Raw genomic sequence first — 27,927 nt, forward strand, 5'->3', positions numbered from 1 at the left:
AGGTCAGGAACCCCACCCAGATTTCTACAGTGCTCATAAGCATAACGATGTAATGTTGAAGTGATCATCAATGTCAAATTGTGGTTGTTCGTGTTTAGAGTTTAGGCCCAGGCAAAGCTGCAATATTTCTTAGTTTCACACCTTTTTTCTCCGTTATTGTTTTAACTTTTTCTTTTTTTTACAAAAATTTGCCAAATTTTGCCAATTTTGGGAAATTTGCCAAAATTTGCGGCCGCAAAAAATGCAGATGACAGGTGTACAGCCTGCATAATATAGCGGGATAAGCTGCGCTTAACAAATGTGCACTATTATTATTATTAGGTAAAAATTCGTATCAACACAAAATGCACAATTTCCACCCCCATTTCTATGTATTGTCACTTTAAAATTGATCTAATGCCATTCAGCATTGCTAACAAAAAAACAACAAAACCTATATCTAGAATAAGGTTTGAGACGATTACTTAATTTCACAAATTTGAAAGTGAAAGGTGCAGTGCTCTGGAATGTAGTTGTTAGAAGAAAAAAAATATTTTACTCTAAAATGTTTCTTTTTCTTCAAAATTAACCATACAAGGATGCAAAATTTGCAATCTTCAATGCAAAATTTCGAGACATTTAAAAATTATTTCTTTTTTTAAATACGAGGACAGTAATGAAGAGATGGTATCTCTGGTTGAGAATCAGCAGTATGAAAGAATGAAACTCTTTTCCTTTCAGCATTCACTTGGAAGTGAATGAAGAGTAGACAATAGTGTAGGTCACAAAATATACTCCCCTCCCCAAAAAAGGGTACCTTCAAATTTCAAGTTAACTATACAATGTTAAGGTAGGCATAGTATGGTAGTTTTGTTTTTAAGGGTTTTACGGCACTTGCAACACATTAAGGTCATATCAGCGCCAGCAAAAAGGGAGAAAATGGGATAGTAAAAAGTTCTAGAATTACAATTAAAGCACCCAAGAAAAGGTAAGACAAAGGGGAATTGGTTCAAATAGGAAATTGGTGTAGATTCCAAGAGCACACTATCAAAGTACTTAGTTTGAGATCACTAAAAGTCTCATCCAGACACAAGCACAGGTCCCCACTAAGAGGAATACACTCAAATGTTTTACAAATCATATATAATATGAAGTAAACATAATACAGTGCATAACAGAGAAATGATTTACAAGAAAAAAAATATCATCTCCCAAAACTAACTATACATTTGACTGTTTCCCTCTCAGCCAGGGCATCTGGTCAGGACCAGGACAAAACCAAGTAATCTCATTCCAATACAAAGAAAGAAAGCAAGTTGGAAAACAGATATAGGGGGATAGTAATACAGGGGGATATAAGTAGAAGACGCAGTAAGTACCTCTCTGCCCACTATGGGAGGTCAGGAACCCCACCCAGTAGCATGGTAGTAAAGGAATGTCCAGAGGTATACCTCGAAAAATAAATGATGGCAAATTTGAATTTCATGTCCATTCTTCCAATGTAATAGAGTATCAACAACACAATGGTCGCCCCTTTGAAAAAAAAAAAGTTTGCATTAAAATTTTTTTTTAATGTGTAAAAATAATACTTGTAATAATAATAAGATGAATAAGAAGAAGAAGAAGAAGAAGAAGAAGAAAAACAAACACAAAGTCACATTTTACATGGATTCTACCATACAAAATAGTTTATGAAAATATTTCCTGAAGCTCTGTAGCTTAACCATTTTGACAATATCTCTTGACTTGCTTGAGAACTATCCAAAATATTGAACTTGAACGTGCAAATGTATTCCCAATTCTGTGGCACTATCCGTATAGGATGGCAGATATCAAAATAGTCTTTTTTTTAATCAATGAGGGAGCTTCTGACTAAAGGAAAGAAGTTTCAGAATGAACACCATGGAGTTAAAATGTCTTCAGATTTACTGCCATTGGAAGTCATAAACTGTATTTATGTACAAAAATGTCTCAGTCTAAGACATGATTTTTTTAAAAACTGTTCATTATTTCTTAGGTTGTAAATGTTCCAAGCGTTGGACAATTTACCAAAAAGAAAAAGATTTCAATGTCCCCTTTTTAATGATGCTTGACCAGATGGTTTTCGAAGAGCATAATAAATTTCTAATGGCTTGTTGACTTTCCAATGTTTTTCTCTAACTTGATCCAATGTTGTTGTGCCATTTAACAGACTGTAATGTCCAGGCATTGTGCAAACAAAGATGTCAAATTTACTGTTGCTGGTAACTTCATCTGTATGGTATTTTTTTTTAAAGAGAGAAAAAAAAGATTAAGTTAAAACTTCTTTCCATTACATGTTTAACAAGGCATTAGTTTTCATAACGACCATATATGGTAAATCGAATGCCATGTAAAAATAATATCAATGTGATTATTTGGGCAATGGAAGAGCGGCTTTGATCAGTTCAGTTTTCCAATCCACCAAATAGGGTCACTTGAGGTAAAACCACAGAGCAACACATATTTATGATGGTTTGATAATAAGACACATACAAATATGAATTTGTAATGAACACTTAAAGCCACGAAATGAAAAGAAGACAAAAAAATGATTGTCCTTCACATATGCATGGATAGTAAAATGTATTTAAAAATGCAGCTTATGTAGCAATGACTATGAAAAATGTTTTTTTCTCTTTTTGAGGAACATTTTTGTCTAAAATCCAAGCCCTATCTCCACTGAGTAAAAATGTTTTTGAATTTTGAAAATCCATTAATAAATAAACAAGTTATGCAGTTTTAAAGGTGTCATTTATTTGGATGACCCGCAAAGAGGAAAAAAACGGGAAAATATGGGACGCTTTTTCGGCATTTTTTTTTCGACCTTTCGTTGTATCTTGCGTAATAAGTGGATTAATTAAAAGATTGAAACGTGAAGAGCAAATTAGGATGGTGTTTTGTAAAATACGGGAAAAGTACTCGTCATATTCATATGAAATTTTACAACCTAAAAGAAGAAATGTTCATGTATTACCTTGTCAGCGACAAAACCTCCACGCCCGGTAGTTTTAGAAATATTTTACTCCAAAGAGTAAAAATCTATTTTTAATAGTCTTCTGGTAATCGCACGAGTTTTGTCGCTTGACATAATCTAAAATGACCTTTTTTCTGTGTGCCAACTTTCAGTCATATTCATCGATAAACAGCATCGTAATTAATTTTTTAAAATAGCATATACGAAACGGCTTCGTCCCATATTTTGACGCGAATTCGGGCACTTCGTGAGCGAAAAAGAGGCCCAAAGATTTGTGCGGGATAGTCATTGCTAGCTTATGACAGCATTGCGTACCGACTGGTCAAATACATGACTTGCTGAAACTACTTTAATCAATAAACAACACACAAGTAGGCTTCTGACATTTTGAGTTTGAGAGAGAGAGAAAAAAAATGGAACTAAACATCAAAAACAAAACTCACCATTGTCACTTTCCCCAGATATGTCAACACTTAGTCGAATTGCCAGGTACTTAGATAGATGGTCAACTGAAGAAAGAAAACAAACATTGCTGAGTAACCTTATTGTGATATAATACATAATATCACTTTTTTACCCATACAAAGTTTCCAAAAAGGGCCATGATTATTTTAGATTCCCATATGTATATGTGCCTGAATGATCATATATAATCATTTTACATCATTATGATGTGCATTTCAATAATGATAAGACAGACTTGTCTCACAAGGAGAACCTGGCAGCCTGGTGAAGTACTTGACTCACAGCTTTTGTCCATCCAGTAGTTGGGTGTCTGAGTCTCTTAAATCTGGCGGAAAGTGCTTTGTTATAGAGTGTCCAGTGTAAGTGTCAGTTTAATACTACCAGTGGCGGTTCTAGCCTATTTATAGTGGTGGGGCAAAGATGATTCGGTCATATATATATATATATATATATATATATATATATATATATATATATATATATAATATATATATATATATATATAAATATTATATATATATATATATATATATATATATATTTCAACCACAAATAATCACATTCACAATGAAATGACAATACCAGTAGATTTTAATTATTCCAAACGTAATCAAATAGGAATCACGAAAGAGAATACAACAAAAAAAAAAAAAATAAAACGACGAGACAAAATGCGACAACACCTTGACAATACAAGTCCATTTCGTTCACTCGAAAAATTAAAGAGATGCTTTAATCCCTCAACGGCGAGATTGATGTTTCTGTTACATTTTCAGAAGTACGTAGTAACTTTAAAGTTTTCATCGAGAAGCAACAACTAGAGTTTCATTCAGAGCTCAAATTGCATCATTTTTACTGCTCTCTTGGTGGTTAGAATGATTGTGCCGGTGGTGGTAGTGGTTGGAATAGTGGTAGCGGTGGTGGTGGTGGAGGAGGAGGAGGAGGAAGAGGAGACGGTGAGGGAGGATGTAATTATGGTAGTGGTTTTGGTGGTGCTGTTGGTTAGAATGATAGTTGTGGAGACGATGACGAAAATTATATGATGATGTTGATATTGTTTTTATTGCTATTGTAGTACTTGGTGTTAATGTTGTTGTTGTTGTTAATGATGATGATAATGATGGCAACGACGATGTCGTCGACAATGATGATTACCGTACGATATTACAAAGTTTATTCAATCTTAGGCTTTCGCCATTAAATCATACAATTTGATGACAACATACATGAAAGTGGAAAAAAATGGTAAATGGAACCAAACAATAAATTGATACCATTAATAACCACAAAAAATACAACAACCGTAATACCACCAATAATAATAATAATAATAATAATAATAATAATAATATAATGATAATGATAATAATAATAATAATAATAATAATAATAATAATAATAATAATAATAATATAATAATAATAATAATATAATAATAACAATAATAATATTACCATCATCATTACTACCACCACTATCACTATTACCACCACCACCATCACCATCATTATTACATTTCCAATCAGTTTTTCTCGTTTTTAAAAAATTTGATACCTTAATAGACGAAAATTCCGGTGATTTTTTTAAAGGATAGTTAAAATATCTACGATGTTATTAACCCTGAAAACTACGTTTTTTATTTTCCTATTTCAAGTAGGCAGGTCTTCTATGACAAGTATCAGTTCCATAGTAAAAAAAAAGACAAATAAAAACAAAGTTTACTTAATCTTAGGCTTTCGCCAAAAATTCATACAATACAATTAAGACAAAATAATGCTACCAATCTCTCCTCATGCATTCGTTAGACTATAACAATAACGACCGTGTTATCTTTACTCCTTACCCAACCAACCCCTAGCCTCTTCATCGCGAACTATCATATGTATGTATTAGCTTCAGGACGGGCAAGTACGGAATCTGCCCACCCTTCCTTTAAACGTCTTTATTTCCTCTATAACTTAGTTAGAATTCAACTCTCTCATTTCTCAGAAGAGTATTTCTCGTATACTAATTCAATTGTTGAGAGAACCAAAATGGTGGTTGTATTTTATATATTTATTTAGTCGTGACTTCTGAATAAAAGTGTTTTATTAGAGGGAATGCAATAGAAAATACATTGTTTTGCAAAAATATTTAGTCTGGCAATAAAAATACAGCGGTAATTACTTTAAGAATTTTTTTAAAAAGGAACAAATTAATTTGTTTAAAAAAAAAAATAAAAAAAAAAATAAGACAACAATTTAAATAAATGAATTTTGAGAAGCACTAAAGAAAACGAGAAAAAAAAAAAGAAATAATTTAAATGGATAAACAAATATATTAAAACAACACAAGTTAATACTAACTTGATATAATATTAGTAAATTGATAAATTTAATTCAATACTGGAACCTTCCCAATGTTATTACACAATGGTACCAGCACAAGTAAGGCAATAAATAAGAAAAAGTTCGTTTGCCAAAATCTCTATTTAGTGCTCACTGGTTTATAAGGTGGGCTCATTTGAATTAGCCCGACCTAGAACTAGAGAGGCCAGACAGCAAAATCACCGTCAGGCGACGTGCGATGAGATGACGATGTGGGCGGAGTGGAGTGGTTGGGAAAGGGGGGGGGGGGGGGGTGTGTGATAAAAAAGAACAGGAGCGTATCCTGGTTTATGCATTTCGGGGTGCATGGTGATTCGCAATCTATCAAAAATACATACAAATTGATTTCAGTACGAAGTATCAAGTTTAAGTAGTAACTTTTGAAATTATCTAATTTAAATTAGATTATTTCGGACCTGGTAATACAGCATATAACTTGAAAAAACAGGCTGGTATTTGCCCACCCTGCCCATTATTACCAGCCGTCCCTGAATACTACAGAGACTGGGATCAACTAATCTCATGGTTTGTAAAAAACTTCTAGCTTCATATTATTCCAACAGTACCAAACAATTCAATCTATTATTATCTGACACTGCGGGCTGCAGACTTGACAACCAACTGCAATCATCCCAACCAATCAAAAATATTTATAATATTCTTTTTTCACTGTGCAGCTTTTGAAAATTTTACAGCTTAATAATATATGCTGAATTTATGATTGACAAGAAAATTGCCTAAGAAAAAAGATTGAAAACTTACCTGCAGAAACTTTTTTCTCAGGGGAGAGACATTTCTTTTGATAAATATCATGTGTAACTTTGATAAATATGTGTAAAAGTTGTAATGTAAGACTTTTGCAAATGAAGATCTTTGAATTATAAGTGCACATCTATTCTTAACAGTAGAGATATAACTTACTTCATGTACAATTTTAATGAATTGTCTTTTCCTTAAAAACGATTATTTTAAAATACATGAGATTAAGAATTAACTTTTGGTAAAAAAGTCTGAAAGTATTTTTTTTAACGTGTTTTATCTTGGTAACTGTAGCCCAGGGGTTAGAGATCTTACAAAACAAAGGTAAAAAGAGTAAACAAAGTTGAGCACCCCTTATAATTGTAACAGATTGATACCATCTCTCTAAGCTAGCATGAAGATTGATAGACGAGTGGTTGAGAGGGTTATATATGGATAAAGGGAAAGATAGAAAGAGAGAAACAGAAAGAGAGAGAGAGAGAGAGAGAGAGAGAGAGAGAGAGAGAGAGAGAGAGAGAGAGAGAGAGAGAGAGAGAGAGAGAGAGAGAGAGAGTAGTTTAATTGATGGGGTTTTTTTTTTCTTCAAATTTGTTATAATAATTATCTTTTTAAACGGACCTACTATGACTGTCCTACCACTCTTGACCTACATGTAAATAAAATCGAGACCTTCCACCACCCTCTTTTCGACCATCAATTACCTTGTCTCACTTTTGACATAGTTTGTCTACACTGACGCCTTAATAGGTGGGAAGTGTCACCGACATTCATACACCTGAGCACAGGTGTGAAAATATGACACAAGACATGATGGTGATTTTTTCACGGATCCATCAACTGACCTGAGCTTTTATCTGAGGAAAATGTTTGATACTGCAAAAATCACCTGACAATTTCTGAGAAAATGCCAAAATCCCGGAATTCTGCAGATGATTATCATCACAGCTCTATAGAGTGGCAGATGCATTAAGAATTTCTCCCAATTGTCATGCTAATATCAATTCACTGTTCAGCTACGAATTTGGCAAAAGGAAACTTTACCCTGATGCTATTTATCCCTTAATGATAGTTAACTGATATTATAAAACCCATGGTTAGTTGGATACAAAGAAAAACAAGAAAATAATAAAATTTACCTGACGCATTAGCAGTGGTTTTGATATAACGAGTTTGTGCTGCTGAATCAGTCTCTGCCTCTTGGGGATGAGGTTTAAAAACAAGTTCAATTTCGTTTACCAATTGTGGTATCATTGGATCAGGACTACCCCTGGATAGATGCTCTGACATACTTGCTTCTCCAGTCGAGTTTTCTGCACTAGAGTCGTCTGAAAAGTGCTTTACCGGTTTATGTAACAGGGCATCGTTGGAATTTGATGCGTTTTCGTCGTTGTCCACCATTCCAATACTCTGTGATTCAGACAAATGATCTTCCTCCAAAACATTGCCTTGACCAGAGATGTCTGAGTTTTGTTTACGGACTCGTTGCGCTCTGTTAAGTGCTTGAAGTCTAAGCCCTTCTTCTATGCTGTTTGAGAGAGCAGTTGAGTTGTGATGCTTGTTAAGTTTTGCCATTAATCTCTCTTGGTGGGCTTCATATTCGTCCCTGCTTGGATATATTTTTGAAATAAGAGCATCAAAATTAGGATCAGGTCTTAAAGACCTCTTGGAAACTAACTTCTTTCTACAAGTTGGACATTCCTTATTTCCACTTCTTAAAGCTGTTATAATACATTCTTGACAAAACCTGTGTAAACACTCTTTTGTTGTCATTGTGTTTTTGAGCATATCAAGGCATATTGGACACATAAGTTCACTGTGCAGACTTCTTGGAGATACTGCAATTTCCGTATTATCAGTTATTGCCTCCTGAGGAGTTCTATGTAATTCATACAGACTTAATTCCCATGTCTTATTTGGGGCATGGGTAATTTCGTTTGCCATTCTCTGAAGTCAGGCTTTAATGCCGACACAAACCGAGACTGAATGGAAGAGTTGACTGTTGAGGAAGAAAACAAAAAGAAAGAAGTCGTCTTTTATCGGTTGTTTACGGTGATTTGCATTCGTAAGTTTACGAGTACATTACCCAAGGTTTGTGCGTGCAATGATTGGTGTCGATCGACGTGTACATCTATGAGGTCTGATATCTGAACCCAATTATGGGCCTAGTTTAACATTATTTTAATGGACAATATGTTGCGTCATTTTTTTTTTAGATTTTCATTACAACAATGAGCCCATAACGAATTGGGTTATCAGACTTGCAAATAAGTGTACGCCGATATCGATACATCTAATCATAATTCCCGTAAATTTCCGTTAGAAACCCCAGAAGTAAGAAGTCGCAAAATGTCTGAACCTGTTCAAGACGACAACACAAATCCTGATGTTGATAGTTTGGCTTCATTAACGACAGAAAGTAAGTCTAAGTGTAGGTCTATGACCGAAACATTGAGCAAGGGCTGCCTTGACGTACCGTTGAGATAGTTTCCTAAACGCTTCAACCCTCTGAGTTTAAGAATTAGTTTATTCAATATTAGGCTTTCGCCAATAAATCAACAATTTGATGCCAACATACATGAAAGTGGAAAAAAAAAAAAAAAAAAAGAAGGTAAATGGAACCAAAAAATAAACTGATACACCACACAAAAATACACGAATGGTAATAACATCAATACGTTCAATAATAATAATAATAATAATAATAATAATAATAATAATAATAATAATAATAATAATAATAATAATAATAATAATGATAATAATAATAATAGTAATAATAATAATAATAATAATAATAATAGTAATAGTAATAATAACAACAACAATAAGAAGAAGAAGAAGAAGAAGAAGAAGAAGAAGAAGAAGAAGAAGAAGAAGAAGAAGAAGAAGAAGAAGAAGAAGAAGAAGAAGAACAACAACAACAACAACAACAAGAATATCAATAATAATAACAATAATAATATTACCATAATCCCCACACCCCAATCATCACCGTTACCACCACCACCATTACCATTATCACTACCACTATCACCATCACTTTTACATTTCCAATCAGTTTTTCTCATTTAAAAAAATAAAAAATAAAAAAAATAAAAATAAATAAATAAATAAATAAATAAATAAATAAATAAATAAATAAATAAATAAATAAATAAATAGATAAATAATAATAATAATAATAATAATAATAATAATAATAATAATAATAATAATAATAATAATAATAATAATAATAAAATATTGATACCCATCACAACAGACCTCCTCACTACCACGAAAATTCCCGTAGTACTACGGCTAAATCCCGGGCTGGATATAATAAAGGTTTTTAATTAAATGTCATTTCTTGAAAACGAAGTTCTGGTGCCAGAGCTATCACATAGAGTTAATATTTTTCCCCACGCATTATAAGGACAAACTGGTGGTTTTTAAGGGTAGTTAAAATGTCTACGATGTTATTTACCCTGAAAACTACTTATTACATTTTCCTATTTCAAGTAGGCAGGTCTGCCATGATAAGTATCAGTTCCATAGTCAAAATAAGACAAACAGAAATAACTTTTATTTTAATCAATAATCCATACAATTTGATGACAACAGACATGAGAGTGAGGAAAAAAGGTAAATGAAACCAAAGCATAAAATGATACCATAAATAATCATAAAAATACAACATTGTAATACCACCAATACTTACAATAATAGTAATAATAATAATAATAATAATAACAATAATAACAATAATAATAATAATAATAATAATAATAATAATAATAATAATAATAATAATAATAATAATAATAATAATAATAATAATAATAATAATAATAAGAAGAAGAATTGTAAAAATAACATAAGGGCCCCAGCAATAATATCTAGTATTGTATTTGTAAATGAGGACCACGCTTATATCCCTTTCGTTGACAATTAAGAAGATAGGGATTATATCATGGTAATTCTGTTTTGGATAATAAATTTATTGACTTTTAGTAATAATAGGTGCTCCAAAATGCTTTGGTCTGGGTGATCTTTATCTTCGGGGAAATTCCAACATAATCAATAGCCCACCACTTATTTAACACATTTCTATCGTTGACTAAAGTTCTAGAAGAATGGGATCTTGCGAACATTGCCTAGAAGTTACAGACATATTAGTTTAACGTATTTTTTGGTAGAATTACAGAATTAATTCCCAAAGACAAATACTTGAATCTTTTAGAATATCACAAACATTTAAGTTATTTTCCGTACTGATATAGTCTAGAGCGAAACAAGCTTGCGTACTTCAATTATTCCATGTCAAGGGTTGGTTTCTGTGTTTTTAAGAATTTTACGGCGTTTGTGACGCATTGAAAGAACAGAAAATGTATAAGGTAGTCTAAAAGTATACTTTTCTCAAAGGCACCCGAGGATAAATAGGCAAAGGTAAATGGTGCGGATAGGGCACCAAGAGCACCCCTCGGTGTAGTTAGATTGAAATCGCTTAGAAGTCAAAGATACAAGCAAAGAGTATTAACAAGTGAACTCCAACACTTCTTTTACAAATCACATCAAAACAGAAGAATCAAGAAAGAAAAAAAAAAATATATATAGATATATATATATATATATATATATATATATATATATATATATATATATATATATATGGTTATATACACTGGTTATGATATCAATGCTGATAATAACAACAACAACAACAGCAACAATAATAATAATAATATTAATAATAACAATAATAATAACAACAATAATAATAATAACAATAATAATAATAATAACAACAATAATGACAATAATAATAACAATAATAACAACAACAATAAGCCAATTGTGCAATCGCAACTAATCTTTATCATGGTAAACTATTATACAATATTTTAATATCCATGCCCAATTCCCCCCCCCCCCCCCCCCCCACCCCCCACTTTCTCACACAAATACACACTCACACACACACACATACTTATATATATATATATATATATATATATATATATATATATAATATATATATATATATAATATATATATAACATGTCATATTTTGTATAATATACCACATCTTAGTATCAGAACTGCAGTTACTAAACAGACAAAAACAAATGAAAACAAACAAACAATCGCATTATTCTCTCTATCATCAATTTTAATAAGTTTTCCTTGCCGTGGAAACCACAATTATACTTGTAAATATTTCTTGTGTTCGATCTGTACCTTAAAACAAAGTCTACCTAAATCACCTTGCTGTCTACTGTCTCTGCATTTCAAAAATTTGATAAATTCAAACATACTTGGTTTATTTTTCAGTTTTTCCGGCAGGCAATTTCTTCTCTCTTGCGTATACCTCGAACATTCAATTAGACAATGGTATTCGTCTTCTATTACGTCACAAGTAGGACATTTACGATCATTTCTATCTACTTTTCTTGTGCCCCATCTACCCCTTTCTATATAAAACAAATGAGAACTCAATCTGATTTTTGAGATGGCAACTCTGTAAGATTTATTACACAGTTTCATATATGGTTCTAACTCAAAGGTGTCTTTAATGTGTTTATACAGCCGTCCAGACGTCGTCATCGACATCTCAGCGTGCCACTCTTGTAGAAACATGTCATCCAAGCGTTGTTTTAAAACCGCCAGAAAGTAATTTTCATTTTTCACATTTTGTTTAACCCAATAATGGCCCATTCCGCTCCTATCCAGCAACTGCTTCACCAGACTTACCCAAGTTGTTGTGTTTGGTTCATTAATATTCAATTGCACAAGTTCTTTGTATACTGCATGAGTGAATGAGCAATCATTATTTCCTGGGCGAATAAGTTTCAACCAATACTTAATAACTTTCATTTTTCTTTCAATATGCAAAGGATACACCCCCAATTCCCCATAAACAAAACAGTTTGGTGTGCTGTGCTTAACACATAGAATGGATTTAAGAAAACCGAGGTGAAATCTTTCAATTGGATCAGCTCTTCTTAAACCCCATATTTCTGCCCCATAATTCAGTATTGGTAAGATGGTACTATTGAACAGTTTCATTTGCATCTGTGGTAAAATTTCTGTGTTAGTGTTAAAATACTTTCTAAGTGAAAATAGTGCTCTTCTGGCTGAGTTTGTTACTTCTTGTGTACATTTTGTAAGAGATCCCGATGCGCTAAAATGACAGCCTAGATACTTGAATGACGAGATTACTTCAATACTTTTACCCTGATATGACCATTTGTCTTGTTGCCCAGTTTTCCCTCCCTTTTTAAATACTACGATTTTTGTTTTACTGATATTTACCTTTATTCCCCATTGTATACAATATTCTTGTAAAGAGTCTAAACCGTTCTGCAAACCCTCTTTTGTTTCACTGATTATTGCCATATCGTCTGCAAACATGAGCAATTTAATTGTAATATCCTGTATTTGTAATCCTATGGAATCTTCACTTAATTTACTTTCAAGATCATTAACAAACAGCGAAAACAAAAGTGGCGAAGTGCTTTCACCCTGTAATAATCCGCTGTTTGATTTAAAAAATTGTTGTTGACCTTTACCTCCTGTGGCCAGCTCAACCTTTGAATACATGTTTCTAAATAGCTTGACAAATTTCGAGCTCACACCGGATTTGATCAATTTTGTAAATAATGCGGATCTGTCAATAAGGTCATATGCTTTTTCATAGTCGATAAACGCACAATGTAGCTTCTTCCCTTTAGATAGCAATATCTCGATAATTCCATGTAGAATAAAATGGCAATCTGCTGTGCTCCTTCCCTTTCTAAATCCATATTGAACCTCGTTTAACACATTCTCTCCCTCCACCCATACATTTAGTCTTTCATTCATCACTCTTGTAAACAGTTTTCCTATACAACTCATTATTGTTATCCCTCTATAATTGTTCACATCTCTTTCATCTCCCTTTTTAAAAATCGGCCCAATTCTACCCTGACTCCATATCAAGGGGAAATATTCCATTTCCAGTATCTTATTGAAAATTGATAAAATCAGTAATTTGATTTCTGAAGTTGCATTAATAATAAATTCATTTAACATATTATCCACTCCAGTAGCTTTGCCGCGTTTAAGAGCCTTAATTGCTTTGTGTAGTTCCCCCATCTCGATTGGCTTATCTAAAATGTCTATATCTATAATATTCCTTCCCACATCCTTTTCTACCTCTGCAATCTCCGCCCTACCCATCTCCCCAACCCCTGAAGCAGAGCAGAGTTTGCTCACAGACGAGTCAGTGGATAACGGCCCGTGCTTGCTCACAGTCTCAGCTCAAGACTGACCCATCATCATCAGCGAGGGGGGAAACTTTTTTTAAAAAGTCTCTCCCCTCCCAAACCCCCTACTAGACTTTTTTTTTTTAAGTTATTCCCCCCCCCCCCCCCCCCCCCCCCCCCCCCATCCCAAACCCCCAAAATTATTTGGGTCCTCGATTTGCGGTAGTACCCATCAGCCATCATCAGTAAAATATAAGGTGGCGTTTTTATGCACCTCCGTTGGAGATGTACAAAAAACGCACCGTTTTTATGCACCTCCATTGGAGGTGTACAAAAACGCACCGTATTTATGCACCTCCTTTGGCGGTGATGGTAAATTAATGAAAATGTTGCTACATACGTCCATGAGGTTTAAATCGTTTTAAATTGTAGTTTAGCACGCTGCTTAATGATTGCCGATGTACGTTTATACAATGATAATAAATTAAAGAATAATAACAATAAATTAAAAAATCAAAAGTAAAAAGAAACATGGCACACAAATACTGATCTCAAATAAATAAATAATTTTAGAAAATTAAAATCAAAGTTTTTTTAAAAACATGATAGAAAGGTGTTGAAAAACAAAACAAAAGCACCTCCTTTGGCGGTGATGGTAAATTAATGAAAATGTTGCTACATACGTCCATGAAGTTTAAATAGTTTTAAATTGTAGTTTAGCACGCTGCTTAATGATTGCCGATGTACGTTTATACAATGATAATAAATTAAAGAATAATAACAATAAATTAAAAAATCAAAAGTAAAAAGAAACATGGCACACAAATACTGATCTCAAATAAATAAATAATTTTAGAAAATTAAAATCAAAGTTTTTTTTAAAAACATGATAGAAAGGTGTTGAAAAACAAAACAAAAGCACCTCCTTTGGCGGTGATGGTAAATTAATGAAAATGTTGCTACATACGTCCATGAAGTTTAAATAGTTTTAAATTGTAGTTTAGCACGCTGCTTAATGATTGCCGATGTACGTTTATACAATGATAATAAATTAAAGAATAATAACAATAAATTAAAAAATCAAAAGTAAAAAGAAACATGGCACACAAATACTGATCTCAAATAAATAAATAATTTTAGAAAATTAAATCAAAGTTTTTTTTAAAAAACACGATAGAAAGGTGTTGAAAAACAAAACAAAAACAAAAAAAAAGAAAGAAAAAAAATGTTGTCTTTCTCAATAAAGTAAACTTTAAAAATTGTCTACGGTGGGAATCGAACCCAGTACGTTTAAGGTTAGAGTCTGACAACTTGTCCACTGTGCTACAGAGCCACCTGACTGTTCATCACATTTAATAAGGTCTTTCTAAAACATTATTTTACCTTCAATGCAACTTCTATTTTCTGGTTTTATATTTCGATTTTTAAAATTATTATTATTTTTATATAATTTTATTAACAAAAGCATCCTACAGATGTCACAATATAACTTTTGCCATGTCCAAATGATGCGCATGCGTGACGGAGGTGGATAAAAACGATCCGTTAAGATACACCGTCAACGGAGGTGCATAAAAACACTACAAAAACATGAATAACGAAAAGAAACGTATTATTATTATTATAAGGGACTCTAATTTTTATTTACAGACACCTTTTCGAAACATTGTATATAAAAAGAATGGTACCTTCATACAATTTCATATAATTTTCTGTCACCTTATTGAAACTTGGTTTATTATTGTACTTTTTACTTTTTCTCGAGAATACGGTGAAACTTTCAATGCACATTCATAGTCACATAAGTCGACAATAAATGTTAGATTAGTTAATGATAATGTTAATAAAATATCAATTAAAATAAAGAAAATAAAAGTCAAAGTAAGAGGGTGGATTTCTTTGTTTAGGCTACATTTTACAAGCATAGTCATTTACATGATCGAATTAGATGACTGTCTCAGAAGGACTGTCTGTCTCTGTCATAGTCATAGTGCTGCTCTGCGGATTTCCCCAGGGTTATCTCAGTCTTTTCGAGATATAACCTAAAGATAATACGCTAATAAAGGGAATTTCACTTTTCACTTATCCAAGGGAGGAAGACGCAAAAGCTCAATATGTTGTCTAGAATTCTTTAATAACAACACCCCTCTTTCCCACCCACCCTCCCGTCCCCCCTATCTTATACTTGGTTTATATAATTTTGATTTTGGGTTACATTTCATCTCATTACTCCATCTCCTTGTCGCTCTATTTCTCTATCTTTCTATCCACCCCTCTTTTTCTCTCTCTCTCTCTCTCTCTCTCTCTCTCTCTCTCTCTCTCTCTCTCTCTCTCTTTCTCTCTACTTCCCTTGCACACACACACAAACACACACAAATTTTTACCTTTACTTATACTGTTTACTATAACATATTTCCTTTTCTTGCTTACCTGAAGAAGGCCAAAGGCTGAAACATCGTTTACTTTGTTTTGTATCTTTTATAAGAGTAACTTTTACTCCCTTTATTTACTACTATCTTTACTGACTGAATGACTCATTAGCACTCTAGATTTTAGTTTTGTCAAGGCACATTATAACATTTTATGACTGATGATCATTGGCACCTCAATTTTTTTTTTTCAAGGGCCATTACTAACTTTGACTGATTGATCATTTAGACCTTAGTTGTTTTTGTTCAAGGGCCACATTTTACTATACATTTTATTGACTGAATTGACTCATTTAGGCACCTCTAGATTTTAGTTTTTTGTTCAAGGGCCACATTTTACTATACATTTTATTGACTGAATTGACTCATTTAGGCACCTCTAGATTTTAGTTTTTTGTTCAAGGGCCACATTATTAACATTTATTGACTGATTGACATTAGGCACTCTAGATTTTAGTTTTTTGTTCAGGCACATTTTACTATACATTTTATATGAATTGACTCATTTAGGCACCTCTAGATTTTAGTTTTTTGTTCAAGGGCCACATTTTACTATACATTTTATTGACTGAATTGATCATTTAGGCACCTCTAGATTTTAGTTTTGTTCAAGGGCCACATTTTACTATACATTATGACTGATGACTCATTAGGCACTCTAGATTTAGTTTTTGTTCAAGGGCCACATTTTATTATACATTTTATTGACTGAATTGACTCATTTAGGCACCTCTAGATTTTAGTTTTTTGTTCAAGGGCCACATTTATTACATTTTTGACTAATGACTCATTGGCACCTAATTTTATTTTGTTCAAGGCCATTTTATACATTTTATTGACTGAATTGACTCATTTAGGCACCTCTAGATTTTAGTTTTTTGTTCAAGGGCCACATTTTATTATACATTTTATTGACTGAATTGACTCATTTAGGCACCTCTAGATTTAGTTTTTTGTTCAAGGGCCACATTTTACTATACATTTTATTGACTGAATTGACTCATTTAGGCACCTCTAGATTTTAGTTTTTTTTTGTTTAAGGGCCACAGGAAACCACCACCATCCCTAATAACACAGTGAAAAACCATGGAAGAAAAGAAAATACATATGCACTGCCATATTCCAGAATCAATTCTCACAAACAGTCGTTCTTCCCAAGTAGGCCTACCATTCGCGCATGTAACAGCATCCCTGAAAATGTCAGAGCAATCAATATCCCGACAATATTCTATAGTTACCTCGACCAGTTTAGAACCAATAGATAAATAATACGTCCATGCCACCCCACCACACCTAGTTGTGACAATCTTCATCACACGAAGCTGCAACTATTTTTGTATTGGATTGGATTGAATAACTGTTATTATTACTAATAAATATTTTTCCCAAGGGAAGACAGATATTCCTTGTATCCGATTAGTTGCTCTGCAATGTGATGCAATGTGTGATATTCATATTTATCCAGGGTGTATTTAAAAAAGAGTAAACTAGGCTGATTTTCTGTGGTCACTTCATGGTTGTCTTCATGGTTGTGATCCAAATTGTTCCAGAGCTTGTCTGATACCTTGCTGATCTCTGGATCTAGAACAATAAGTCACGAATAATGTCTCTGGATGTTTTATAATTTGTGTGTTTTATGATTTGGGTTCCAAACAAGTGACCTATGGTTTGAATTTTCTAAGGCAGAGATGCAAGTTACCTCACAGGAAACCCAGTGGCATTTACTCTGATCTTGTCAAGTGGATCGGCATAAAGTGACTTTGGAACTCCCTACCAACCGCTTGTGAACAAGCCACTTTGACTGATGCTGCCCTCTAAAACCTCTGTTTCTGAAAAGACAGAGGGAAGAAGACAACATTTGACAGAAACTACATTTCAAAACCCAAATTTCAGAGTTGGAAGAAAATTTTCATGAGGATAATGGTGAAAACTTCCGTAAGTGGATAACATGGATACAGACACAAGAAATTTCCCACAATTGTCTCATTCCATAGATAATGCAGCACTTTTAACCCTTCTATTTGAAATACAGAAAGTCCTCATAAATATATACACAAACATTCGTATCTCTCTCAAACACTACCTTTCCATCACCTATTGTCTATTATGATTTATTTAATATATCACAGAACACAGGGGGGGGGGGGGGGGGTGATGAAATTGCAGAACGATAAGGCATTGCACTAACACTAAGATGTCCCAAGGTCAAGCCCTCACATCTCTCTTTATTTTCTGGAGCATGAAATTTAACCTCGATTGCTCACATGAAACACTGCACTGCAGCAGCTAATGTCAAGCTTACTTTAATTTCAGTCTTCCCTTGTATTAAACCCCAAAGACAAATTTCCTCATGGGAATGGAAAAAAAAGTAATTTTGTTTATTTTATTATTTATTTATCAAGATTGCTTCTCTCTCCAACTTATTAAACATGATTTTATTTTTTTTTTCTAATCCATATAATCAGGCCACACAATTGTTTGTGATGCAGGATTGGATGATGACTTCTTTGTATGTCGTAAGTGTAACAAGGTGTTCAAAGACTTGTCAGAATACCTTGAGCACAAAATCAAAGATGAAAACTATAGACTATCTCACACAAGATCAAAAGTATATAAAAGAATGGTCATACCACAACTGGTTGAGAAAAAGAAACATGTCCCCAAGAAAGCAGAAAATACAAGTGATGTCGAGCTTACACAAATGTCAGTTAATGTGATTACACCAGAAGAATTGGATGATGTGAAATCTGATATTAGTCATGATCCTAAAGAAAATTGTTATGAAAGATCAACTTCAAGTAATACAATCTCTGTCAAAAAAGGTAACTTATTCTCAAGTTAATGGTTTATATTTATTTTCTTTTTCTTCTCTTTCTTCTTCTTTGTTTTCTAGTTCTTGATCTTCTCCTTCTCCTTCTTCTTCTTCTTCTTCTTCTTCTTCTTCTTCTTCTTCTTCTTCTTCTTCTTCTTCTTCTTCTTCTTCTTCTTCTTCTTCTTCTTCTTCTTCTTCTTCTTCTTCTTCTTCTTCTTCTTCTTCTTCTTCTTCTTCTTTCTTCTTCTTCTTCTTCTCTTCTTCTTCTTCTTCTTCTTCTTCTTCTTCTTCTTCTTCTTCTTCCTTCTTCTTCTTCTTCTTCTTCTTCTTCTTCTTCTTCTTCTTCTTCTTCTTCTTCTTCTTTCTTCTTCTTCTTTCTTCTTCTTCTTCTTCTCTTCTTCTTCTTCTTCTTCTTCTTCTTCTTCTTCTTCTTCTTCTTCTTCTTCTTCTTTCTTCTTCTTCTTCTTCTTCTTCTTCTTCTTCTTCTTCTTCTTCTTCTTCTTCTTCTTCTTCTTCTTCTTCTTCTTCTTCTTCTTTCTTCTTCTTCTTCTTCTTCTTCTTCTTCTTCTTCTTCTTCTTCTTCTTCTTCTTCTTCTTCTTCTTCTTCTTCTTCTTCTTCTTCTTCTTCTTCTTCTTCTTCTTCTTCTTCTTCTTCTTCTACTTCTTCTTCTCTTCTTCTTCTTCTTTCTTCTTCTTCTTTCTTTCTTCTTCTCTCTTCTTCTTCTTTTTCTTCTTTTCTTTCTTCTTCTTCTTCTTCTTCTTCTTCTCTTCTTCTTCTTCTTCTTCTTCTTCTTCTTCTTCTTCTTCTTCTTCTTCTTCTTCTTCTTCTTCTTCTTCTTCTTCTTCTTCTTCTTCTTCTTCTTCTTCTTCTTCTTCTTCTTCTTCTTCTTCTTCTTCTTCTTCTTCTTCTTCTTCTTCTTCTTCTTCTTCTTCTTCTTTCTTCTTCTTCTTCTTCTTCTTCTTCTTCTTCTTCTTTCTTCTTCTTCTTCTTCTTCTTCTTCTTCTTCTTCTTCTTCTTCTTCTTCTTCTTCTTCTTCTTCTTCTTCTTCTTCTTCTTCTTCTTCTTCTTCTTCTCTTCTTCTTCTTCTTCTTCTTCTTCTTCTTCTTCTTCTTCTTCTTCTTCTTCTTCTTCTTCTTCTTCTTCTTCTTCTTCTTCTTCTTCTTCTTCTTCTTCTTCTTCTTCTTCTTTCTTCTTCTTCTTCTTCTTCTTCTTCTTCTTCTTCTTCTTCTTCTTCTTCTTCTTTTCTTCTTCTTCTTCTCTTCTTCTTTCTTCTTCTTCTTCTTCTTCTTCTTCTTTCTTTCTCTTCTTCTTCTTCTTTTCTTCTTCTTCTTCTTCTTCTTCTTCTTCTTCTTCTTCTTCTTCTTTCTTCTTCTTCTTCTTCTTCTTCTTCTTCTTCTTCTTCTTCTTCTTCTTCTTCTTCTTCTTCTTCTTATTATTATTATTATTATTATTATTGATAATAATAGTATTAATAATAACAAAAGGAATTCCTCGGTTACCAAATAAAACAATCAACTTCATACCTCTGAGCACACAATATAATACCAATCTTAATCGCATTTTGCTGATTTTATGTTAAGATTATTGCATTATTGTCATCAAAATCAGGGACTTGCCGTGTACCTTTTCAGTCTTACGATCTAAAACGTAATTTAAACACTGCAAATTATGGCGACACACAATTTCAACGAAAATATTTTTGTAAATCTAAAATATCATTTCACAGGGCGTATAGTCTATGATTGTGGACATCTTTTGAAGTATTTGTAACTATTTCTAAACTTGAACTCCTAATTTCAATTTTAGAGAGAAAATATTCTGTAATCGACCTCTGTATACTTCTTAAATTAGTATTGATACACTGATCAAAGATTATCGATAGTTTGAATATCATAATCTCTTTATGATTAACTATTTCTATTTATTTCTTCTAGGAAATAAAAAGAAGGCTGAAAGTCAAGCTCCTGGGCAGCAGTTGCCATCATTAGAAAAAGAAAACAACTGCCATCTTTGTGATCAGAAATTCCGAAGGTAAAATTTTTCCTACAACCCATTGTGTAATGTGGAGTGTGAACGAACCATTGATGACCCTAGTTCTTGCTTATCACAGAAGTTATAGTTAAGATATAGACACAAAGAATGAAAAAAATGGTTGTATTCTGGCACACAATGTCATAAGAGTTAATGACTGAATAATGTTAAATATTCAAAAAGACTTTTGGTTTTATTTTGGTTTTATTCAATTTTAACAAACTTATTTTATGTGGATTTTGCATTAAATAGTTGTCCCCAAAGAAAGAAAGAATTAAGTGCAGGTATTGTTAATTGTCAACCATAATAACATAGAGAGGAAAACTAATTATCTCAGATTTAAAAACTATTATTTTGATGTTTGATTTGTGTGTTTGCTTTTGTTTCAATATGCCAGAGCTGCAACTCTACGATGGCATATGAAGTATGAACACAAAGAAGGAGAAGATAATAGTGAGGAATCTGACACGCCAGTGGATGAAATGGCTAAAGGAGAATTGGATGAAGACTTCCAACCAATGATAGCTAAAGAAAATGAAGATTTGAAAAATGGAGAAAAGAATTCAGATATTCAACTGAGTAATCAACCTAAAGTTTCTGTCTTATCAACTGGTAGAAGCAAAAAGCAAAGTACGAAAGATGAAAATTCTAATGGAGATGATGTCAATGGTCAACGCCCTTATGTATGTGATATTTGTGGACGAAGTTTCAAGGAGGTAAGTCTATCACCTATGCCGAATTAATTGAAAAGCAAAAATTCACTCAATGTGACTTTTTAAAAATTGTATTGTGTTGCTATGTGGTCTTGTGGTATGACACTCGTCTTTGTACTGACACATAGTTGAATACTTGGAAAAGGATCTTTGCTCAGATTATCTCATAGTACTCAGGTTTAAAATGATTAACTGGTCATCAATGTCGGAAAAAAATTGTAATGCTGCCTAACAGGCGTCATGTATTGTGCTACATGATCATTGTTGCTATTGGCTTGGGACCTTGTAAAGTGCTTTGAGCTTATTTAGTGGATTTTACACTATATAAATACTCAGGGTTTTGAAGTCTTCTCTTTTCAAATTTCGATGGAAATAAAAACTGTCATTTTGATTAGGAGCATAATGGAGATTTATGTAACAATTAATTCATCATGAGAAATAATTTATGGCGTACCCTTAGCTCATTTGGTAGAGCACATGCCTCTCAATCAAAACGACTGGTATCAGTCCTGAATGTAGTGGAGGTTTTTTCTGACTCCTCTGTCCATGCAGTAATGATATTATGATGCTCGGTCATCAGATTAACTAGAAAGCACTACCAGTGTCCTTTCTAGAATTTAACAAGCAGTTATTACTGTAAGTTTATCGCAAAATTAATTGGAGCAAATTATGGCTTGTAAATGTAATTATGAATACCACCATCATTACTACTACTACTACTACTACTACTACTACTACTACTACTACTACTACTACTACTACTACTACTACTTATTATTATTATTATTATTATTATTATTATTATTATCAATCATTATGATGATATAAGTCCAGATTTATGTAGGCTATTACAGCCTTTTATCTGCTTTACATAAAAAATCTATACGCGGATGACAAAAGAGGGACAAGCTTGGATAAAGAAATTTCTACTGTGAACACAGGTCCCCTGATTATGCGAGAAGAAGTAGAAGCGGCTTGCAAAGAGATGAAAAAGGGGAAAGTGGTAGGCCAAGATAGCTTCTCAATAGAATTGATTGACGCCCTCAATGATCTGGGAATAGACATTCTGACAAAAGCCTTTAATGTCTTATATGAAAAGGGTGAATTGCCTAATGTCTTAAGACAATCGGTATTCATTACGATACCCAAAAAACAAGGTACTATTGACTGTGACCAACACAGAACAATCAGCATAATGAGCCAGGCCACAAAAATTATGTTAAGAATACTTATGAAAAGAATGAGGAGCAAGATCTCTCCAGAGATAAGTGACGAGCAGTTTGGCTTTGTTAAAGAAAAGGGTACGGTAAATGCAATCTTTACATTGAAAACATTAATGCAACGGTCAATCGAAAAACAAAAATCACTTTATCTATGCTTCAATGATTATTCCAAAGCTTTTGATTCAGTACATCACGATACGCTATTCAAAATCTTAGAAAAGATCGGTATAGACAGTAAAGACCTTCGACTTGTGAAAAACTTATATTGGAATCAAACAGCGTGTGTCAAACTGGATAATGAAACATCGGACTTCTTTAACATCAAGAAGGGAGTAAGACAAGGTTGCATCTTATCACCGGACCTTTTTAACATATATAGTGAAATAATATTCAAAGAAATTGAAGATATGAAAGGCATCATAGACCCTGTCTACAAAGCTTCTGAAAATATTTGGCATCTGCCTCCTTGCAAGCTTCAGGATCATCACATTTGTGAACCAGAACATTGAACACAATTAGATTGTTTTTTAGTTCAGCCATCTCTTTGACACCGTCAGACGCTAAATTTGCAGTGGTTTCGCCAATCTTTGTTTCAACTTCATTTTGCGTACTTGATAGCTTGCCTATTTTCTCCTCTAGTGACTTCACATTATTTTCCAACTTTTTGAGATCCACTATTGAAGCTTTGTGTGCGAATTCAGATTCAATATTTGAAATTCTAGCTTCTACAGCTTCAAGAAATTCACTGCACTTATCCTCAATGGCTTTATCTGGTTTTTACTGAGAGCAGCGCTGGTTGCAAACAATTTTTGCAGAACCATCTAAGGTCTGGCCTTGCAATGGCACAGTACGTCTCAGGTGACATGTTCAGACAACCAGTACATGCCCCAGCCATCACATCTATCACACTGCAAAAGGCTATCTGATTGCTCTGTAAATTTTTTATCGCAAAGGATACATAAATGAAAATCAGTCGCATTGTCAGCAGCTTGTCTACTTTTGACAGGTTCCACTTTCAAATCAACTCCATTGCTGTCCTTGGAAGGTTTAATGTGATTGCGATTCCCACTGCAACTTCTACTTCTTGTCTTAGTGATAGCACTCATCTTGGACTTGGAGTACAGGCAGTGAGCTGGTCAATGTGACGCACAAGTCCAAATGTACTCATAGTATTCTCAAAATAAATTCTTTTCAAAAACCCACACAGTTCCTAAAATCACTAATGAGTTTGAAGTCTTGTATACTATACACTTTCACAGTTGAATGTTTATGTCAGCCATTTTGAAATTTAAATCTATCTTGTTTATAATACTGGGTGGGGTTCCTGACCTCCCATAGTGGGCAGGGGGGTACATAATGTGTCTTCTATCCCCTTATGTCTGTTTTCCAACATGCTTTCTGTCTTTGTCTTGGAATAAGATTACTTGGTTTTGTCCTAGCCCTGGCCGGAGTCCTAGCTGGGAGGGAAACAGTCAAATGCATAGTTATTGTCTTGGGAGATGATATTTTTTCCTTGTAAATCATCTCTCTATTCTGTATTATTATATTTGTTATTTTGCATATATAATGTTAGCATTTGAGTGTATTTCTCTTTGTTGGATTTTGTTCTTGTGTCATGATGAGACTTATAGGTGATCTCAAACTAAGTACATTGGTGGTATGCTCTTGGAATCTACATCTGATGCCTATTTGTTCCCATTTCCCCTATGTCTTACTTTTTCTTGGGTGCTTTAATTGTAATTCTAGAACTTTTTACTATTCCATTTGCTTCCTTTTTACTGGCGCTGATATAACCTAAATGTGTTGCAAGTGCCGTAAACTCCTTAAAAACAAACAATTGTTTACAATCAGTTCAAGTCTCACTAAGATTCTATCCAATGGTACTTCCAAAAGCGCACAATGGAATAGCCCCAGATATAGATCAACACAATGAGCTTGAATTGCAATACCAAAACACAGTCTCAGAAATCAATTTTTTAGAACTGTTTGTAGAGCATTCAGACACAGCTCCCACCCATGACGGCCATCTTGGATGATGATTAATTTAAATTTGAGTAATTATTATTATTATCAATTATTATTATTATTGTCATTGCTCTTGAGAATTTTAATTCCAATATCCAATTTAAATACAAAAAAGTTTCATCACCTTTTTTAAAAAATTGCTGCATGCTCCTATGATCTAAATTTTGGTTAGGTAGCGGTAATTGAGATGCATTTTAGAAATCAGATCTTTTATATATATAATATATATATATATAATATATATTATATATATATATATAATATATATATATATATATATATATATATATATTATTTATTTACGTACGCTCCCTTCTCAGCTGCCTGTCTATAAAGCTCATGCCATTGTACATTCTAAAGAAAGGAACTTTGTGTGTACTGTTGAGGGATGCCCATATGGGTTTAAAACCAAAGGGTGCCTTGTTCGTCATATGAGGCGTCATACAGGTATGAATATTATGAATCTGTTGCTTTTTGGTGTTCTACATCTTTTTATGTAAAATAATTGACTTGAATTCTGATGTTAATGAGAAAAGTAGAAAGGTATCCTTCAGAAGATTTCCCCTCTGTTCTGCCAATTTCGAGGTATTTTTGCCATCACTTGAAGCGAAATCTTTTTTTCCAAAGCTTTCTTTACAGCTATTTGATTTTTCAAAACTTTTATTTATTTTTTGAAAACATGACCTTTTGGATTCGTGGATTCAGCTCTCATTGGCCATTTCTTATGTAGAGGAGATGAGGCCAGTTCTGAAATTAGGCAATTAATACAATAACCGTGAACTACCATAGATCTTCTCAGGATTTACATAAATAAATAAATACATAGACTTCGATTAAACACAACAGTCTCGAAACTCTATATTCTATTATTATTTACAAACTTTGGTTTGTTTTGGTTGAAAAGGTTGGCTTTACATATTGGAACATGGTGGACAGAGATTACAAGTAAAATGAGGCTTCAACATATTGCTGCCGAAGTCAACCAATGAGATTACATTGTGCTTTAAGTGTGTCAAGTATATTACACACCAAATTGCATTTTTATTGAACCTATTTGAACAAAAATAATAAATAAATATTTAAGCATGGCCATTTTGATAAGATATATGCGGAGCATCGAGTGAAACTGAAAAAAAATTAAAGTGTAAAAGTGATAAAATAATTTCAAACGTAACTTTTGAAATTCCTTAAGGATTTTTTAATAAAGAATGCTTTTTTTTCTGGAGAAAGCATGTGCATCTTTAAATGTAAACTGTTTTAAAAGATAATATTAAATTTTTGTAATGATCCTAGTATTACAGGGCAAATTGCAATTTGCTGTTAGTATAATGTAATGAACCTCAATCTGCCGATAAACATATAAACTCTTGTTTACCTCAATTTATATTTAAAAACATGAGGATTTGTATTATTTAATACTTGATTGTTTTTTAGGTGAGCGTCCTTATGCCTGCGGAAAGTGCGGAAGAGCATTTGCTGAATCAGGAGCATTAAATCGTCACATGAAAGCCAGGTGATGTTTTATTTTTTTAAAGATAATTTTCCAGTGACATTCTGCTCCATATTTCCTCTTACCAATTACTTGTTCCTCTTCCTCGTCATCCTCCTCCCTTCCCAACCTCTCCTCCATAGCCTTTCTCGCCATTTTCTGCTAATGATAATTGATATGATTCACTTTTATAAAAACTGTTTTCCCTGTGCTTCTTAGACGGAATTGTGCTCAGACGCCAGACAACCACTACCCTCGTTACAAGAAAAAATGGAGCTACCACCCCAACATTGAAGCTGTTGTTGACGAAATGCAGAGGGATGTGAGCATAATTGGTGAAGATCCGGTGAACTTTATCCATAGGGATTCAGTTCAATTTGCAGAGATGGCAGGAGACAAAGTGAATACTGGAGATGGAGATTTGAACACTACCTCTCTCACTTCTGATAATTCAGCAATTGTTACTTCAAGTGTAACCTCCATAGCAGAGGTGAGCTAAATTGCTATCTTTTAATATTGAAAACATTATCATCATCATCATCATCATCATCATCATCATCATCATCATCATCATCATCATCATCAGTATAATAAATTTTTAAATATATATTATTATTATTATTATTATTATTATTATTATTATTATTATTATTATTATTATTATTATTATTATATTATTATTGTTATTATCATTATCATTATCAATGATGATTATTATGCTGACCAGATGATAATAACGATCATAGCAATTACAAATGATTAGAGTCATTAAACATTGTTTCAGAATGTATTAAAAATTATCTTTTATTGTTTGGTTAAGGAAAAAAAAGATACTAAAACTGAATGTTCATTTTTTAAAAATCCTATGAAGTATAAAGTTGGAAAGATTCACAGAGGTTTTGTTCGATTGATTGATTTAAAAAAAAAAAAGGAATTATAAGAGTTTGATCTCAGACTGTTATATATTTATTACTGAAACAAAAGTATAGGTTACAAGACCTTGATGAATTAACCTTAGTTCTACCATATTTGTCAGTTTGCTTAATTCTAGAGTAAATGGGCATTGGCAATATTTATATTCTTAATTGTATGTCATCGTTGTCTTTAAAAGCCTTTCGCTTTGTCGATAATTTAGATTGATTTTTTATATTTTGATCATCTGAACTAGTGGCCTTCCACTACTATGAGTACTGCAACTATAGATAAAAACGTAGATTCAATGGCAACCAGCTCAGGAATACTAGAGCAGAGAGCCAAGACCACAGAATTTCTTAGCGACTCAAATTGCCAGGTAATTGTAAAAATGCTTTTTTTTTTTTGGTCAATCTAGATTTTGCTAAATTGTTAATGTTTATGTGTCTTTGTTTTATTTTTATTTATTTTTTTGTGTTAATAATATTAAGTAAAAGATGTT

At 32.9% G+C, this 27,927-nt stretch overlaps 2 protein-coding genes across 4 annotated transcripts in view; one reads left to right on the forward strand and one right to left on the reverse strand.

Moving 5' to 3' along the window:
- Positions 1-628: 628 nt before the first annotated feature.
- On the reverse strand, positions 629-8,622 carry LOC144973166 (E3 ubiquitin-protein ligase RING2-like). Its single transcript, XM_078915286.1, has 3 exons — positions 7,701-8,622; positions 3,418-3,483; positions 629-2,232 (listed from the first exon to the last, which is right to left on the reverse strand). The coding sequence occupies exons 1-3, from the start codon at positions 8,503-8,505 to the stop codon at positions 2,045-2,047; spliced, it is 1,059 nt and encodes a 352-aa protein (XP_078771412.1). The 5' UTR covers positions 8,506-8,622; the 3' UTR covers positions 629-2,044.
- Positions 8,623-8,870: 248 nt separating this feature from the next.
- LOC144973168 (uncharacterized) overlaps positions 8,871-27,927 on the forward strand; it is a 31,714-nt gene continuing 12,657 nt past the window's right edge. Inside the window, exons 1-8 of one of the 3 annotated variants that reach the window (XM_078915288.1) lie at positions 8,871-8,980; positions 18,685-19,041; positions 20,967-21,063; positions 21,461-21,779; positions 25,345-25,471; positions 26,459-26,537; positions 26,733-27,003; positions 27,682-27,804. In XM_078915288.1, coding sequence (XP_078771414.1) covers positions 8,911-8,980; positions 18,685-19,041; positions 20,967-21,063; positions 21,461-21,779; positions 25,345-25,471; positions 26,459-26,537; positions 26,733-27,003; positions 27,682-27,804 — 1,443 coding nt within the window. In that variant the 5' untranslated portion in view covers positions 8,871-8,910. Of the gene's footprint in view, positions 9,173-15,319; positions 15,475-18,684; positions 19,042-20,966; positions 21,064-21,460; positions 21,780-25,344; positions 25,472-26,458; positions 26,538-26,732; positions 27,004-27,681; positions 27,805-27,927 lie in introns of those variants that run through there. The other 2 variants (XM_078915289.1, XM_078915287.1) reach the window with 2 other exon arrangements.

This window comes from Berghia stephanieae, chromosome 5 (assembly GCF_034508935.2).
Source record: "Berghia stephanieae isolate SIO BIC M18660-M18661 chromosome 5, UCSD_Bste_1.3, whole genome shotgun sequence".
In the NCBI taxonomy this organism is placed as follows: Eukaryota; Metazoa; Mollusca; class Gastropoda; order Nudibranchia; family Aeolidiidae; genus Berghia; species Berghia stephanieae.